This window comes from Fringilla coelebs, assembly GCF_963513975.1.
Source record: "Fringilla coelebs genome assembly, chromosome: 6".
NCBI classification, from domain to species: Eukaryota; Metazoa; Chordata; class Aves; order Passeriformes; family Fringillidae; genus Fringilla; species Fringilla coelebs.
The window spans coordinates 62,404,846-62,421,787 of NC_140034.1; the positions used below are offsets into that span (position 1 = coordinate 62,404,846).

At 44.8% G+C, this 16,942-nt stretch overlaps 1 protein-coding gene across 1 annotated transcript in view; it reads right to left on the reverse strand.

Annotated features, from left to right (window-relative positions):
* The window catches only part of TEAD1 (TEA domain transcription factor 1), a 151,545-nt gene that overhangs the window by 34,881 nt on the left and 99,722 nt on the right, over positions 1-16,942 (reverse strand). Inside the window, exons 3-4 of the mRNA XM_084208615.1 lie at positions 8,519-8,583; positions 5,613-5,675 (exon numbers count right to left, since the gene is read on the reverse strand). Of these exons, the coding sequence (XP_084064741.1) occupies positions 5,613-5,675; positions 8,519-8,583 (128 nt within the window). The remainder of the gene's footprint in view (positions 1-5,612; positions 5,676-8,518; positions 8,584-16,942) is intronic.

Here is a 16,942-nt window from a genome sequence, read left to right on the forward strand (position 1 = left end):
GGCTTGGGGGGACAGCATCTCCTGCTGGACCATGAAATCCTGCTGGAGCTTAAGGTATTCCTTGGATAGGTCCCATCTGGCCCTGACCTGGTTTGACCCTACTTAATTGATGAGCTCAGATGGGATTGCTGCTGCCCAGGAATGACAGTGCAGTGAGCAACAGGACTCACTCACACCCCTGCCTTGCCCTCCACTTGTAAAAGTCTTCTGCACTGTGGTACATAATTAGTAATGACTGTTACCAGGGAGGGTTTAGAGTCCAGTCAGTGGAAAACTGGTCTAGTTCCACTAAATCCCTAAAATATCATCCCTGCAGGGGAGATCAAGATGTGTCTTGTGTTTTAGCTGACTGCTTCTGGCTGCAGTTGCACACACTTTGTTTTTGGAAGATGCAAGCTCTAAGCATCTAATGCAAGAAGATTACAACTTTTAATGAATCAGGCCCTTGAGGTTTGCTTTTCACAATTCATTTTGGAATGCAAAATACATAGTTAAATTAGATAATAATAATTCCCCAGTATCATTCAATTATAAATCTTAATATCTATAAAAGCCCTGCATGAAACAAGAGTTTTACATGACAAGCACAAAAGGATTTGTGCTTGACTTTCTTTTAATCCAACATAAACAGAAGAATAATTCAATCAATCAGGTCAAACAAGTTCTTAAGCAAAAAAATAAAAACTGTTATCCTGGAATGATAAATGGGGCTTTGAATACCATGTTATCTATGACTTTGGGAGTAAAAAAAATCTAAGACAGTAGGAAGAAAAGTAAGCACAACAGAGCAGTATTAATTCAAAAAGCCCTAAAACCTGTACCAGTATTTAAAATGCAAAACTTTTCATGTAAGGAAAAAAAAAAAAGACATAAGAAACAACAATTTGTTCACAAAATGGATGTTACAGTAACACTAGCAATAAAATAGCTTCCTAATAAGCAATTTTGCAGATGTTATTTCTGCTCGGATCTCATATTGATTCAAATAACCTTTACAATAATTAGCTGTAGCTCAAAAAAGATAAACAAATCATGACAATATACAATTGTTCTGGACAAAAGATAGAGAGCACTTCAGTGTTTCTAGCCCTGATCTCCAATTTGCTTATTATTAGAGAAGACAGGAGTAAATACAAAAGCTGGCTATTTCAGCCAGGCAATAGCTAATGCCAAGAAGAGAATGCGCATTCAAAGCTGTCCCAACTTGCTGCCTAATGAGTAGCAATTAATCCATCTTATTGTATTTCAAAATGCTGAAGACTCCATTCACATCAAAGGGAATTTTTCAAGGCTTTTATCATGGTTCATTTAAAAAAGTATAGAGCTATCTTTAGCATTTTATAATTGACAACAATATTTTCTTTTTATCCCTAAATGCGGAATGTAGAATAATAGATTTAAAAACATGTAATAGATGTGAACTGTAGGCATTTTAATGTGCCATTTTAATTTCTTGTCTCTGTCTAATTAATCTTGCACTATGGAGAAAATCTGATATGAAAGCCTAAGATAGATGTACATCCTGCTGTGAACACCTTTACTGTCTGTTTATGTACAACTTCCAATCCATCTTTTGTCCTGAATGGACAGAGGGGACTTTGGCTCCCTGTCAGTGCAAAGGTGGGAGTGCTGTGACCTGACACTGTGGAGCGCTGTGTTTGACACAGAAACACAGCACTGGAGTGTAAAACCTCTGCCTTGCCTCCTCCAGCCTCTGCCTGAGAGGAAATGCCATGAAGAGGAGCCGCCTTTCAGATCTGTCTCCAAGGACAACTTTATCTCAGCCTCTCTTCCCGTTTTCATGAGATTAAATTTCTCTAACTTCAGGAAGATTCTAATGACCTCAGTATATTAAGATTAAAATCTCTAAAATAGGTGTATTTTCCTGCTGCAAAGAGAATCAAAATGCGTGACATCCCTGGAAGGGCTGGGGGGACATTCTTTACTGGTGGTCTTGAAAGGCAGCAATAGCACTTATGGGTGGAAGTTCAGCTCCTTGCAGGCTGAGGATCCATCCTTCCATCCATCCATCCTCAGTGGCTGCAGGCACTCATTGAAGAGAAGGGACTCTGCTGGACCAAGCAGAGTTTATGGCTGGCAGGTGAGATTGCTTTCTCTTAGGACAGCTTCCAGTGCCGTGTGCGCAGGTAGCTCTGAGCTCCTTCCATCCTTGAGGATTTTTGCAGAAGATCAACACAAGTTTTGCCCGAGCCCTCTCCTCTCCAAGAGCAGGTTTCACACCAAGGCAGAACAGTAAGATCTCTCGGTACAAAATAAACTCGGCAGCTCCTTGGGGGAAAAGCCTCATCTGTATAAACACTGTCAAACTCAGAGGACAGGGCCAATGGGACAGATTGGATCAGACACATCTCAAAAAGACAGTTGAGACCAGATCCATAGGGGATTTTTTTTAAGTAGTAACTGCTTCCCTGAATGCCACCAATCATAGATTTTACAAGTGGCAGCTCGCTGTTAAAAGGGTGAGTTGGCCTGGGTGGGAAGCATAGAATCATAGAATGGTTTGCGTTGGAAGTGACCTGAAAAATCATCTAGTTCCAAACCCACTGCTAGTGGGACTTCTTTAAAAGGTCACCTCCCACTAGACCAGGTGGCTTCAAGCACCATCCAGCCTGGCCTTGAACACTGCCAGGGCTGAGGCACCAACAGCTTCTCTGGGCAGCCTCTTCCAGAGCCTCACCACCCTCACAGGAATTTTCTTCTCCTAATACCTAAACCTATTCTCTTTCAGTTTGAAGCCATTCCTCCTTGTCCCGTCAGTACGTGCTTGCATTAAAAAATCACAGGTGTAAAAAACTGTGCATTTAATCTTCTCCTTGGTCACCCTTTCACCAGGGAATGCAGACAGCAGCCACTCCAGGACAGCAAGACAAGGACATTGATGGGGCTCTTCAGGCTGCTGCCAAAATTGGTTCCCGTTGGAACAATGAGCACTCAGAGGTGCTGGAGTGCATCCACCTTGTCTTCCTTCTGCACCAGTGATGTCCTTCTCAGGCAGCTTTTGAAGTCCTCTGCAAACCGCTTTGGCAGGGGGAAGTTGGACTAGATGATCTCCAGAGGTCCCTTTCAATCCTAAACCGCCCATGATTCCAGGTGATTCTGAGTGACAGTGGGCCATACAGATGGTTCCACGCAGAAATAATAAGAAAAAGGGGCAGTAGCATGAACAAAATGTCTGAAGAAGCAAAGTTCCACCTCGGCTTCAAAACCAGCAGCTTCTGGCCCCTACAGGGAGCAATTGCAGCAGGCAAGAGCAACGAGAGCTCTCTTCTTCCTAAGGCAGCTCCCTTATGGCCCCCTCCTACATCAAAGGTTCACCTCTTCCCTGTGGGGAGGACACGGCCTTTGGGAGGCTGTCCCCTCTCCAGGAGGGACCAGGGCAAGGGGGCTCCTGTTCCCTGGCACCAAGGCTGGCAAGGCTGGAAGAGGGAGGCGGGGAGGGCCTGGCTGCCTCGCCCTTCCTGGGGCTGAGCAGGAGGAGCTGGGCAGGTGTCATGGCTCTGAGGGAGCTGGGCAGGTGTCATGGCTCTGAGGGAGCTCATCCCACGGGCAGCACTCAGCAGCAGGGCCAAGCACCGCCGGGGAGGGTTTTGTCATCCAGGAGAGGGGCCAGCAAAGCTCTGCCAGCAGTGTGCATTCTGTCCCCACCATGGTGTGGCAGAGAGGTGAAGGAAGCGCCCCTGCAGAGCGTCGGGGTCTGGAGCTGGAGCACCTTCCCGAGGCCATTCCTAGCGGTGACGCTTCCCGCTCCGCGCTGGGGGAGCTGCAGCTCACGGGCAGGTGGGAAAAGGGCAACAAGGCACGGAGCCCTCACAAAATATCTTGTTGTCCAAACAGATCTTCCCCTCTTCAGGCGACTCCTTAAAATGAAAGTTCCTCCCAGATCTCTCTTTACTGAAAATGCCATCTAGACTAGATGGAATATTCTTGAGTTGCTACCTCTCTGTTCTTTGGAAAGCTTCAATAAAAGTACAGCAGGTGCAGTACTTTAAAATGTTTGTTTAATGCTTTGTAAGTGTCTTCACATTTTAAGGTATTTTGGGCATTCAGAAAGGGAAACATTTTGGAGCAGTAAATCCGATAATTGTGTTTGACTCCTAGGCCTGTATTTGGTACCTGCGTGGGCTTCCTGATTTTTGCAGCCCTGAGCTTTCACCAGTCCTCTAAAACTCCAGGAGCTGCTGGTGCTGAGCACCTCTGACAGTAAGGCCACCTACTTACATACTTAATTTTAGGCATCAAGGCTTGACAATTTGAGCTTAAAATGCTACATATCTCTGTATTATTGCACCCTGGGTTAAGAAGCAGTACGTTTAAGTTGTCTTAGCCGTTCTGTACGAACCCCAACTGCTCAGCCAGTGCAGCTAAAAAAGCCAGCCACCAACAGCCAGACAAGCTTGCCAGCATGCTGCCCATGAAAAACCCAGTGCTTCTGTCAGGGAGGCCTGTTACAAAGGCAGGCTGTTATTCCTACTCTGCAGTTCCAGGATGGGGGTGAGCATCTGCACTGCTCACCGCTCAGGGCCAGCAAAGCACTGCCCGAAACGTTTTGCTTTCCAGCTAGGACAAAAACGGGATTTGTTCTCATATCTGGGTGAAGAAAAAGAAAAAAAAAAGAAAAAAATCCGCTCGCGTTAAAAGGAGAGAGAAAAAAAAAGGGGGGGGGGAAGTAAAAGATTTACAAGTTCTTTCACTTTTTATTTTAAAAAATCGACAGAAAAAAAACCTGCAAAACTCCCTCTTCCACTTTTAAATGGTGTGGGAAGAAAACCCAAAAAAATCTCAAGATCTCTGCGGAAAAACTTGAAAAAACAAGCAATCCAAGAAACCCCTCTTAAGCATTTCCAAGAGGTTTTTTTCAGCCTTAGAATATATTTTATGAAAGGCAGAGAAAACGGGGGCATGTACAATTCATCATGTCAGATTAAGCAAACATACTTAATATTCCCTGAACAGGACTCTGACTGAGGCTTTCCAAAGATTAAATGTCAATAATTTACTTTAAAAAAAAATTAAATTTCAGGGAATCTTGCAAATAGTTTGTAACTTGAGGTGATAGTAGTTTGTAGTCTAGAAACACCATAGAGCAATCTGGATAAGCTGTGCTCTCTGGCACTTGGAATAAACAATCTGGTTTAAGTATTCTTGATATCGGTTCAGAAGCACGGACAAAAAACATTTGGGAATGGAAAACAATTACCCCAATTACTCCTCTGGAAAAGCAAAAAAATAAAAAAAAAAAAGATAAAAAGCATCTACACAACTATGCAAAACCCCTGTGCACTTAAATACACTGCTAGGACTCAACTGTTAAAAAGCAAAACAAAAAAATGGACTGAGGGGTTAAAAATGAGGTTTAGTCGCCGAGCTGTTACAAAGAGGAGTTCACTTGGCATTTGGACAGTGTTAAAACAATGTTTTTAATGTGGATGCTAGTGCAGAACGCGGGGATTAAACACAAAGAGACTGAGAGAGCTCCCACATGCAGGAGAAGGAGGTTACAGGCACAGCAGCCCCAGCGCTCGCCCATCACCGCGGGGAGGAGGAAGGGACAGGCATAGCAACCACAAGCCCAAAAGCAGAAAAGCGCATACCTTCAGCTTGGAATGAAAATCACGAGATTTCCTTCTGGCAAGAACCTGAATGTGACTAGACACCTGCAGGGTAGGGGAAGGGAGGAAACAAAGGAAAAGCCTGTAACCATGGAGATGAAAAGCCCCCTACAACTGGGCAAGCCAAACGTACCTTAATGGCGGCTTGAATTTCTCGAACTTTCTTTCTTGCTAAGACCTGTATGTGACTAGACACCTACATTGTTCAGGTTTATAGGGGAAAAAAAAAAACAACAAACAAAAGAAAAACAAAAAGCAAATCAAATTTTAAATGTCTATTTTTTTCTTAAAAAAAAAAAAGAAAAGAAAAAAAAAAAGAAACTTTTCTGAGGGGAGGAAGTTATTTGCACCTTCAGTAAGCTCTGCTGTTAAAGATACCACATTCCCAGCCAGATACCAAGCTCTTAGCACCAAGGCTATTGTTATACAGGTCAAGTCACTGCAGTGACTTGATTAAGGAAATTAAAAAAAAAAAAAGAGAGAAAGGAAAAAAAAAAGTGTAACCCACCAGGTTGTGCATTCAGCTACAAGATAGAAGACAGTTCACAGCTGGACGCAGCAGCCCACGTGCTTTGGTACCATCCATGCCCAGGCCCTGAGCTCTCATGTGGGGAGCCCAAAGGATTTCCACCCCATCTGCTGGGGATGCAGATGCCCACTCTGACCATTTGCCACTAGGCTGGAGATGTAACTTGGCACCAAGAAATTTATCCATTATTTATTGTGCTCTGCAGCTCCAGGGAGGAGATTCGGGCTGCATTTTGAGTCCACTGAAATGCTTTAAATTCTGGCACAAATGATAAAACACTGGCACAACACAGGTCCCTGAACCCCTGCTGGTTTCCTTGGTAATCTCAGCATCAAGTCTGCCCACAAAACATTTGTGTAAACGGGGACCAGCAACTTGAGATCAGCTTGAGTGATGCCCAGGTCTGGCCCAGGGCTGTGTTGCTCAGAAATTTGTGCAAACCCAGTCCTACACTGCACCGGTTACTGGTCAGATGTTGCTGCCTGTGCTGTGAAGGGCCTGGGCCCAAAGTCACATTCCTGTTTCCCCAGGGACATACTCAAATCCATGCTGTTGCTGATGAGGGTTTAATGATGCTGCCCAGCAACGCTTGGTAGCACTCAGCATCCTTCATCCTTCTGCGTGAAGGTTTAAAACCTGAGGTGATGGCAAAAACCACTAAAGGGAAATCTCTGATTTTGGTTTCACCCTGGACATACCATATCAGGTGGTGCACATTTTTCCTACATCAGTTACAATTCCTGTCTGGGAAAGAACAAAGCAAAAGAAAAGGAGAAACAATGGTTTCCTCCTCTGTAAGACTATTCTGTGACAATAGTAGCAAAAAGCCTGTATTTCAGTGGGGAAGCAAACCATGATGCATCAATGAGCACAGCCCCTGAAGGCCACCTTCAAGAAGCAGCTCAGGAACCAGTTTGCAGTAATTCAGAGTTATACTGCTGCTTTACTGAGCAATTTGGCAGTCAAACACCTAGACTGAGTTTTCACACAAGTTCATTTGTTTGGCTTTCAGTGGAATATTAGTGGTGTTAAAGGTTATACAAGAAGCACAATTGTAACATTTAATCACTCAGTTAAAACTCCAGAGTAGCCACAAACCAACTTTTTTGAAAGCAGTCAGTTTAAAGTGATTTATGCCCCACCACAGAGGGATGCACAAGTATGGAGGCAGACACTGCCACACATCACAGCCCTCCTGCTTTCCTGGTGCATGCTGCCCAAGGATCTAACCCCAAGCTCTGCATTTTGACTCCTGACTTTGTGATCCCAGCATAAATTCCAGCTCCTGGAGCTCGCACGGCCAAGGCAGCGCAGGGTGACTCTGCCTTCAGTTTGTGATTTCTGTGCCAGTCTTTGGTTTGCTCCTGTGCCACGTGCTGCAGTTCTCCTCCTTTCCCATGCTCTTTTCATCCCGTGCACACATGCTTTCTTCCTGGCTGACAAGGGACACCCCCCAGGGCAAAGCAGCACCCAAAGAGCTCCAAGCCTGAGTGCTGGCAGCTCTGTGTGAGCCAGTGCCACCTTTCTCTGCCCTGCAGGACATGCACAGCGCGCCCATGGGCCAGCCTCTGCCTGCCCTTTGTCACACACCTGCGGGGCCACCAGGGGAATCTCACACCCCACCCTAAAGCAAGGCACCTCTGCCATTTGTGCAGTGTTTTTAAACAGTGCAGTAACCACTGCATAAGCTGCACACAAACTGTACTTTCTGCAAGGCTGCTGACTGCTGGGAATATTATGAATTAAAGGATTTAGTAACATGAGAGAAATTAATGGTTACGTGGTAATCACCTTAAACAAACTTAAGGTGGTTTTAAGGTTTATTCAGACTCTTACATGAATGAAATCTTACCATGGTCAAAGACCAGGAGCCCGAAGGATCTTAGGGAAATTTTTGAATTATTTTTACGTTCTGTAGCAACTACAGGCTATAACCTGAGAGCATGATTATGATTAGTTCATTTTTATATATTTACCTCTCATATCCAAGAATCATAATCTCTATTATACAGCCAAATTCTCTTAAGAAGTTCCATTATTTACCATCTCAAAATAATAATTATATCATAATATTATTTAGAGAAATAAGGCGCAATGCTTTATGGTTTTGCTTCAACTTTTGAATTTTTTTTTATGAAATATAGGGGGATAATAAGACAGATTAATAAAAAATGAATCCTCACACCACCACAACATAAACCCCAGAGTTTTAAATATTCTCAAGTCAGCATGTATTTCATCTGAATAGTGAAGTCAATACATCATCCCATCAGAGCTGAAGCACAGACAGCCACTGCAGCCAAAAATGCCAGGTTTTGTCATTCATTGACATGCATACTTCCCCACTGGGTTATTTTACCTGCTTCCTGGTCCGTGTCTTCCCTGTCCTAAGTTTGATGTATCTGGCTATCAATTCATTCCTACCTGAAACAAAGAGAAATTCACAGTAAGGGACAAGCAGCATGACACCCAGAAACCCCAGCAAAAACCACATTTGAACACACCAGCTCCATGCACGTCAGGTTTGTTATCTCACACTTTTCTTTGCAAACAATTTGCCAGTATTTCTCATTGTTCACCAGTACTTCTCTCCCATCTGCTTCTCCTTCCATCTCCTTTCTCTTCCTTACATTTGCCAGCCTTTCTCATTGTTCCCATATTTCTCTTCCATCTTTCCATGTGCCACAGGAGCTGTGCAGAGCACCACGAGTTCAGTGTCTGCCCACCCGAGTCCTGCAGCCCTTTACAGGCAGAGAGGCACCTCCTTGGCCAGCAGCAGTGCCCAGCATGATCTCTCACTGCAGAACCTCCCATCCTGGGGCTGACACAAGGTCTGGGCTCCTCTGGTTTTGCTTCCAGGTGTTTTTTGTCCCCCTGGAGCCCTGGGGAGAGGAGTGGCTGCTCTTGAGAAGGTCGTGTGCTACCTGAGCCTAAGTGCCAATGACCCAAATGTGCCAGCTTCTCTCCAAGTTTTAATTCTGCAAGGAGGACAGCAAAACCTGTCCTTCCTGCCAGAAAGCCTCCTCCAGAGATGGAAATCACTGTCCCAGTCCAGCAGTTATCAATCAATAACTCACAAGAGTAAGTGGCTGCCCTGCAGCACTGATGCTCCTGTGGGAGCAGGGCCCATGAACACGGTGGTTTGTTATTCAGAGCTCTGTTTCTCTTGGAAATGTGAAATACTTCCAGGCCTCTAAAACGGCTATTTGTCTCTTCTTCAGTCCCACATTATGCTACCTAATGCAAACTAACATTTTCTGTCCAAATAATTTCCTTCCCAAGTATTGCTGACATGGAAGATAACACGAGTTTTACGTGGTGTCCTGTTTATTTTCACTGCATATTATGTTTCTTCTCCATGGGTTGTAATAACTTAAATATACTTGTTCAACAAGTTCTAAGTTACAGAGCTATTTGCATTCAGCACAGGGGAAAAGCAGCCCGTGTGTAGAAAATGAGAAAACTGATTTAGCAGTGAGCTGAAAATGGGGAGGTTAAGAAAATAACTTGTCACCCACCAAGCTGTTTTGAAGTGGATGAGTACATAGCTGGGGAATGCAGAAAATTATTTTATCAGCCAGGGCTTCAAACCCTTACAGCTTTAATATTGTGGGGGAGAGACGGGGAAGTTTTGAAGTAGCCTGCATATGTTTGAAGTGTATTTTGTTGACTGAAAGATTGAACACATTTAGTCAAACTCGACTTTTTCTTCTGTCTCTCCCTGCAAGCCTTATTGTATCAAATGTTCCTGTCTCTTTCATGTTTGCTAAATGGGTACCAGAACATGAAACATCAACTCAGAGCGGAGCTGCGTTTTTGTTTTGGTCTGGACTGTGTGCCAAGTTTCCCACAACATGCCACTGGTTTGTAGCTCTCCAGCAGGTCTCTTCAGGACAAACTTCAAGAGGTAAATTTTGCCTGAGCAAACAGTTACACAAACCAGCCACATTTCTGCACACAAATGAGGGATTTCCGTGCGCAGAGGAGCAGGTAGTCACCCAATTTCATGCACAGGCCTTGTCTCTAGGCTGAACAGGAGCTCTGCAGCCTGTTGTGCTCACAAAACACTTGCCAGTTGAAGTGAACACATGCCTTTGTGTTCATGGGGTGAAAGCAGGGCATGCTCCATCTCTGTACCTCCCTGGTCTCGTGCTCTTTCTCATAACCCCAAAAGAAGCCTGCAAGGGCAGCCCTCTGTAGCCTGGTGAGATGCAGAGGTCGCCACATCCCTGCAATCACCAGTGTGATAGGTAATATGGACATTTTCCTTCTTCTAAATGCACATTTTGTTTTAGTTGGGGAATGCCCCCCCTCCAGAAAGTACCTGCTTTGCATATGTTAAAGTATGGGCACACATTAGTACCCAGAATGGGTTTTTTGGCTGCAACAATATTGTCAGGTTGTTCTGATCAGCAGCAGGTGACTGTCCCAGGTCAGTGATGCTATAAAGCATGCAATGGCATCTCTTGTCCCTCTGCCTGTGCTGCAGATGTTTCAAATACCTGGGCACAGCACAGGTCACTCCAGCCACGGCCACCCCTTGCCCATTGAGGCAGCCCTAGGCAGCCCCTGGCCACAGCTGAGGTTTCCCAGCTCTCCTCCCACACAAGAGGGCTAAAAAACTACTTTTAAAGAAAAGCCCAGGTTCCCAGGCAGCCATTTGACAGGAAAAAGCATCTTTATTAAAAACACCAAGTGCTGAAAGTCTAGACTGTATTATTTGAGTGCTGTCTCTGGTTGAGCCCCAGTCCACCCATGAAATACTCACAGAGGGTTCCTGTAGCCATTATCTGGCTGGCCAGGGCTGTGACTTACAGGACTGCAGTTTTGGCAAGTGACTGCTTCCCTTAACTGAAGGCTACCCAGAGCCTCACTCCAGAAGAGTCAACGGGGTGGAGTAATTTGCCTTCACTTGCAGGGAGGAGGAACTCCACAAGGAGCCATAAAAGGTGGCAGAGGTAAAAGCCCAAGACGTGTTTTCCTTACCATCGTGTTTTCAACACAGCAAAGACACATGCATCAGGTTTAGCCAGAGCAGGAGATACTGAAGGCTCACTAAATACCTTCTCCCTGGCCACAGCAATCTGAAAAGACATAAATTCCTTCTTGGGCTACCAAAAGCCATAAACACAAACAGAAGCACTGCCTGATATAAATAAGATAGATGCCCCCCACCTAAAAGTTTACAGTCTTAATGTTATCTACCAGACACTGGTGCTCTTCTTTACCAGCTCTGACAGATAGGGACAGAAATGATCTTATCTCCAGATCAACTGAAGTCCAAAGAGGATTTTAAAGAAAGGAAAGCTTAATAATCCTAAAAACATCCTTTCCTGTTCTTGGGAATGAGAAGAGTCTGGAACAAAAGGAGGCTCATGGAACTTCTTTAACTCGCCATTAGAAACCTTAGGGGGAAAAATGCTCGTTAATAAATAGATCTGTTTTCTCTAGAAGAGCTCAGCTGTGGAAATACTTTCCATACACACCCTCCCTCTGTCTCCTTGTCATATAGATCTGGGAAATTGCCTGGCAGAAGAGAGGAGGTCAGATTTATGAACTGTAAATTTTCAGCTCTTTTCTCCTGTCATTTGCTGTGACAGTCTCCTACTTTGAATGTTTTGGTTCAGGTATCAAAGAGAGGCATGGGGAGGTGCCTGCTTAGATAAAACATCTTCACAGCACAGGAATCTTTTCCAAGGATCTCAAAAAGATCAAGAGAGGACCACAACAAATATTTTACATAGGCTGCTTCTAGGAGTTTGCTTTTCCCCCCGTTAATTCAGGCTTTATCTGTCATGTCCTTCTGTGTCATCAGTGCAATTGCAAACTATAATTCTCCCTGCACTGATGCTGAAGAAGAGGCATTTTGTGCAAAGCAACATCTTTATTAATCATGGCATGGAGTAAAAAGCGAGCTCAGCTAGAAAACAGCGCAGATGCTAAAAACCTGCGAGCCAAAGCTCTCCAAGCCCCACTGCGGCCCCTCCAAGGGCACAGCCGAGTCCCCAGGGCAGCCCTGCTCCAGCCAAGCCTTGGCACACAGGCTCCCTCCACCTTCCCAATCCCCTGCCCCATCCCTGAGCACCCTCAGCAGGGGAGTGTGCGGTGATCCTGGACACCTCCCAGGCAGCAGAGGGCTGACACTTCTGCTCCTCCTGCTCTAAACAAGCCGGAGCAGCTGCAGAGTGGGGCAGCTCCCGCCACCCCTGCCCGGGGGAGGCAGTTGTTGCTCTAACAGAGGGCCCTTGTGCAGGGAGCCTCCCCCACCAACGCTGTCTCCAAGAACAGCCCAAAGCAGCCAAGCAGCAGCCCCCACAAAGGTCTGGGTCAGGCTCCTGCCTTCGCCCTTGATGCCAATGGTCTGTTTGTCCCCCCTCACCCAGCACCAGCAAGGTGAAAATCCACCCCTGCCTGAGGAAGGCATAACTGGCATCCCCTTCATGGGCCAGAAACAGCACCAGGACCCCTGCAGGGGAGCCTCCACAGCATCACAGGCAGCTCTACCAGCACCTGCACCAGCTGTGGACATGCTCCCAGCCACACTGTGTCCCTGTCCTGTGTCCTGGCATCAGTGCTCAAAGGCAGGGCAGGGAGCTGGTGCATCACGTCTCTGAGCAGCCGCGAGGCCGGCGGGCGTCTTTATTTAGAACATTAATGACACAAATTAAACCTCTGCCCTCCCAGCTCCCAGTAATAGGCACTGTCCAAATGGGATAAAAATAGGCAAGTGTGGGAAATAAAGCCAGCTAGCAACTTCAAAATGAACAGCTAATTTTAAAAAAGTTTTCATACTCAGCCACATAATTCAAGTTACGACCTAGAGAAAAGCCTATTTTTTTCAGATAATGAAACAGTACGAATCTCTTCAAATTCGACAAGACTGTGGCTCAGAACGGGTATTCCCCATCCTGACTGAGAAGTCTGGGGACAGACCTGCACAATTTCATCTCCCAAATCACTCTCACAGCCCTGTTTACACCATAACAAAGGTTTGTTCAGCCACTTTTGGTCAACTCCACTCCAGCTTGGCCTGCTGAGTGCTCCCCCAGCACAGTGCTGCCCATGTGCCCGGGGGACAAACCTGGAGAGCTGCTGGGACTTTTGCTCCATGAGGAAGCAGCTGGGAGTGCTGTCCTGGGAGCAGCACCCAGCTCTTTGTCTGGCTACCGAGCAGAGCTGGATGCAGATGCCAGCCCAGGCATGGACCCCGTCAGCGGGGATGCGCTGCTTTGAACCCTCTCCCCACCAGAAAGCGGGCACGGGGCCCTTGGGCAGCGGAGCTCACGGCCTGTGGGGGCAAAGCTGCTCTTCATGGTGCTCAGCCCCAGCAGTTTCCCGCTCTGTTTCGCCTTCGGGAGACCTCGCCTCAAATTCGGCAGCGCCGCTTCCCGAAGGCGCCTCACGGCTAAACTGGCTAACAAAAAGCCTCTTGTAGATAAAAGAGTTCTGCGAGTCAACAACTGGCTAAGCAGTTTAAAGCTCTAAGTAAGGCATCCTCTATTTAAACGTTATAGGCAAATCTAATTTAAGCTTTTAAAAATATTACGGGCAGGTGTTTAAGTGGCGGGCACACTGGGCCGGGCTGGGAGGGGGCTGGGCGCCGCTTCCCAGGCGAGCAGCATTTTGTTCAGCCAGGCCTTCTGCAGAAGGGCCACGTGACAGAGGCCAAATAAACAGCATCTGGGGATTTTCAATTACAGACCTTCACCCAGCATGCCTGCACTGTAATCTCTACCAGATGAGGCTCAGGCCTCACTATTTTCAATAATTCACACACTGTGTACACATAACATGACAATAAGGGCATTCATGCAACCGCCTGATTCGCACATCAAAGCTCCCAAATGGCCAGCTGTAAGCATGCTTACTGCTGAATAATTCATTCTTTTCACAGGCTTGAAAAAACGCTCAGCGGGAGTTGGCAAGCTTGTGTTCTTTCCTGTGTGGTATGCTAAACTCAAATTTTGAAAGAGGTACAGCCCCACTAAAAAGAGTCAGAGATACAACTATTTAAATGTGCATATGCGAGCTTTCGGATGGCTGCTCACAGAAAAAAAAAAAAAAAAAGGAGGAAAAAGCAGCTCTACATTTCCAAGTGGATAGCAGAGATAAGAGGAAATAACCTACACCTCCTCTGAGGCAGGTGGTTAATAGAAATAAAATGATAAAGCTGTTTTCTGGCTGGTAAAATATTTTTACACATATTATTCCTGGCTAAAAATCTTGGATATGCCAGGCACATAATAGTCAACAAGTTCAGCAGACTTGAAATTTCCTCATACTTAGCATAAATTTTCTAGTAGACGGCAAAGAGCAGTTTTGTTAAGACTAACACAAGCGAAAAAGGCAAACACAGAAACACCAGAGCTAATTCTGTAACTTCTATTTACTGTTCTCACCGATATGGGTTGAATACTAATTCCTACATGATATTTTAACAACTTCAGACTTGCAGCTGTGTCTCTGAACATTTAGCTTGCAACAAGTGAGAGTGTTCCAGATTTTGTACTACTTTGACTTAACACAACAGAACCATCGTTTCTTTAGGAGATTAGGGAAAAAAAGGGAGAAAACAGAAGGGTCTGCTTCATAATATCAAGTTTTCTTGACTGTCAATCAGTGCCTGAACCAGCAGGATCAACTAGTCATGACCTCTCCTTATAGCAAACACATGCTGCTTACCAGCTGTGGGCTGTGTTTTTTACATCCTTTTCTCTATCATTCAGAATGGCTTCCTCCTAATCACAATAATCCCAAAAGTGCTAAAACATATCAATCGTCCTCTAAGCCCTGCCTACAAAAGGCCAGCCGTCCGACCTTTATGGGCTTGTCCAACAGCAGCTGATACTTCATTCAACTACAAATCCAATTTAGCAGTTACAAGAGGTTTAGCATCACTGGAAAAATATTGGTGTTGATCCTGCACTCTTAAGTCAGCAAATATTCCTTTGCCATATTGTTTAGCTTTTTCTGCCATATTTACACTTCTGCTGGATTTCCCTGAGTGACTTTAACAACAGCATTTAACCTCTGAACTGGGAATATTTATAGTTGGTCAAACAGCGATTTTTAAAATATGTTTACCACAATTACAGAAACATAAGCCTATTTGAATTCCAACTGCTATAATTCTGAAAAAATCCCCAGCCAACAACCCTAAAAACAAACACAGTCATTTCACTCAAAACCATTGAGCACCCTTTATGTACCAGTTATGCAGGATGTTATTTATTATAGCCCTTCGGGCAAGTTCATGGCAATTCTCTCACTTATGCATTTTTAATTACCAAGTGAGCCAAGGCAAACACTGCCTTGATGCCCCCCTACACCTCTGCTTTTTCTTTTATTTTTTCCCCCTGTTTTTCTGGGTTTTTTATGTTGTTGTTTTTTTCCTCTTTCTTTTCCCCCTCTTTAAGCATCAGAGGGCTGGGGCCCAGCACACAGGCAGGTCTGACAGTCCCCAGGGAAGGGGATGGGAGCACAAAAAAATTAACTGTGTGTCTTCGACTTGTTGGAGCTTGTTGGTGCTCTGAATCCTTTGGGAGCCAAGGGTCTGGCTCAGAATTTGGGTAAGGGCCGTGTAGAAGTGGCTGCACAAGGACAGGACAAAGACCTCAGGGTTCCTAAACCATGTTTTAAGGGCTGCCCCAGTGGGCCGTGTGTATGCACACACACAAAAAACTACAATAACCCACTTAAATATTATTGTACACAAATTAACGTCTTGCAAGGCACACCCTAGCTGGGCTGCCCAGGAGGAGAGGGGAAAGAAAAGATCCCAGAAACAAAATAACCAAAATAATCCCTTCAGATGCTAATGAGTGAACAATTACAATGACTCATTTAAGTTATATCATAATCATACTTCCAGAGAAAAGAACTTTTTGTGTATTGTATTAAAACCAACAACAATAAAATGATCCCAGATTGAATCAAGACCACAATTTAATTTACACAGCAAAAGGGAAATGACCTAATAGTAGCACAGAAAGATATTCTCCTCATGTTAAGTCTTAATCTTTGGGTTTTATCCCAGCTTCAGTTTTAGAGAAAACAATGAAAAAGACCCGTAGACACATCTGGTTCAAAAGTGTTCATTGACATTAATGCAATGCATTAGATTCTGTTTGGCAGGTCTTTCATACTGGGAAATATTCCACATAAGCAATGTTTATTAATTTTCTTCTGATTTTTTATAAACAGAGGCAGAACATATTTCAAAAAGAGAGGAGTGATCCAGAGAGCTCTCTGAATATTCATTAATTAATATTTTGTCAGTGTCAGTTGTCTCAACAAAAGAAGGTTTTACAATTTACTCTAAGTCCCATTTAATTAAAATTTAAATGTTACAAAAATACATGGCTTTTTTTTTCTTTTTTTTTTTGCCCCTAGTAATAATTTTCTGCTTACAATAAACTGTATTTTGCTGCAACCAAAAATGCATTTCAAAACAAATAGCAATTTTTAGGCCTCAGAATATACAAAGAAATCCCCACGGGAGAAGAAAAAAAAATCCCCAAACTTTGACCTTTGCCATATCTCTGGATCAGCTGCAGATGTTTAGCAGATTATACAAAAACCTAGATGTCCTTAATCTGACATTGTGGGGTTTTTTTCCCCTGCTCTGATAGGAATTGTCAGTAAGCTCTCTGCAAAAACCCCGTGCGAACTCGGCGTGCAATTCCCGGGCTGTTCTCCGAGGAGGCTGCAGGGACATTCACATTTCTCAGGGACAGGAGCAGCCCAAGAAAGGAGCAGACTCTGGCCCAGCAGAAAGTCTGAT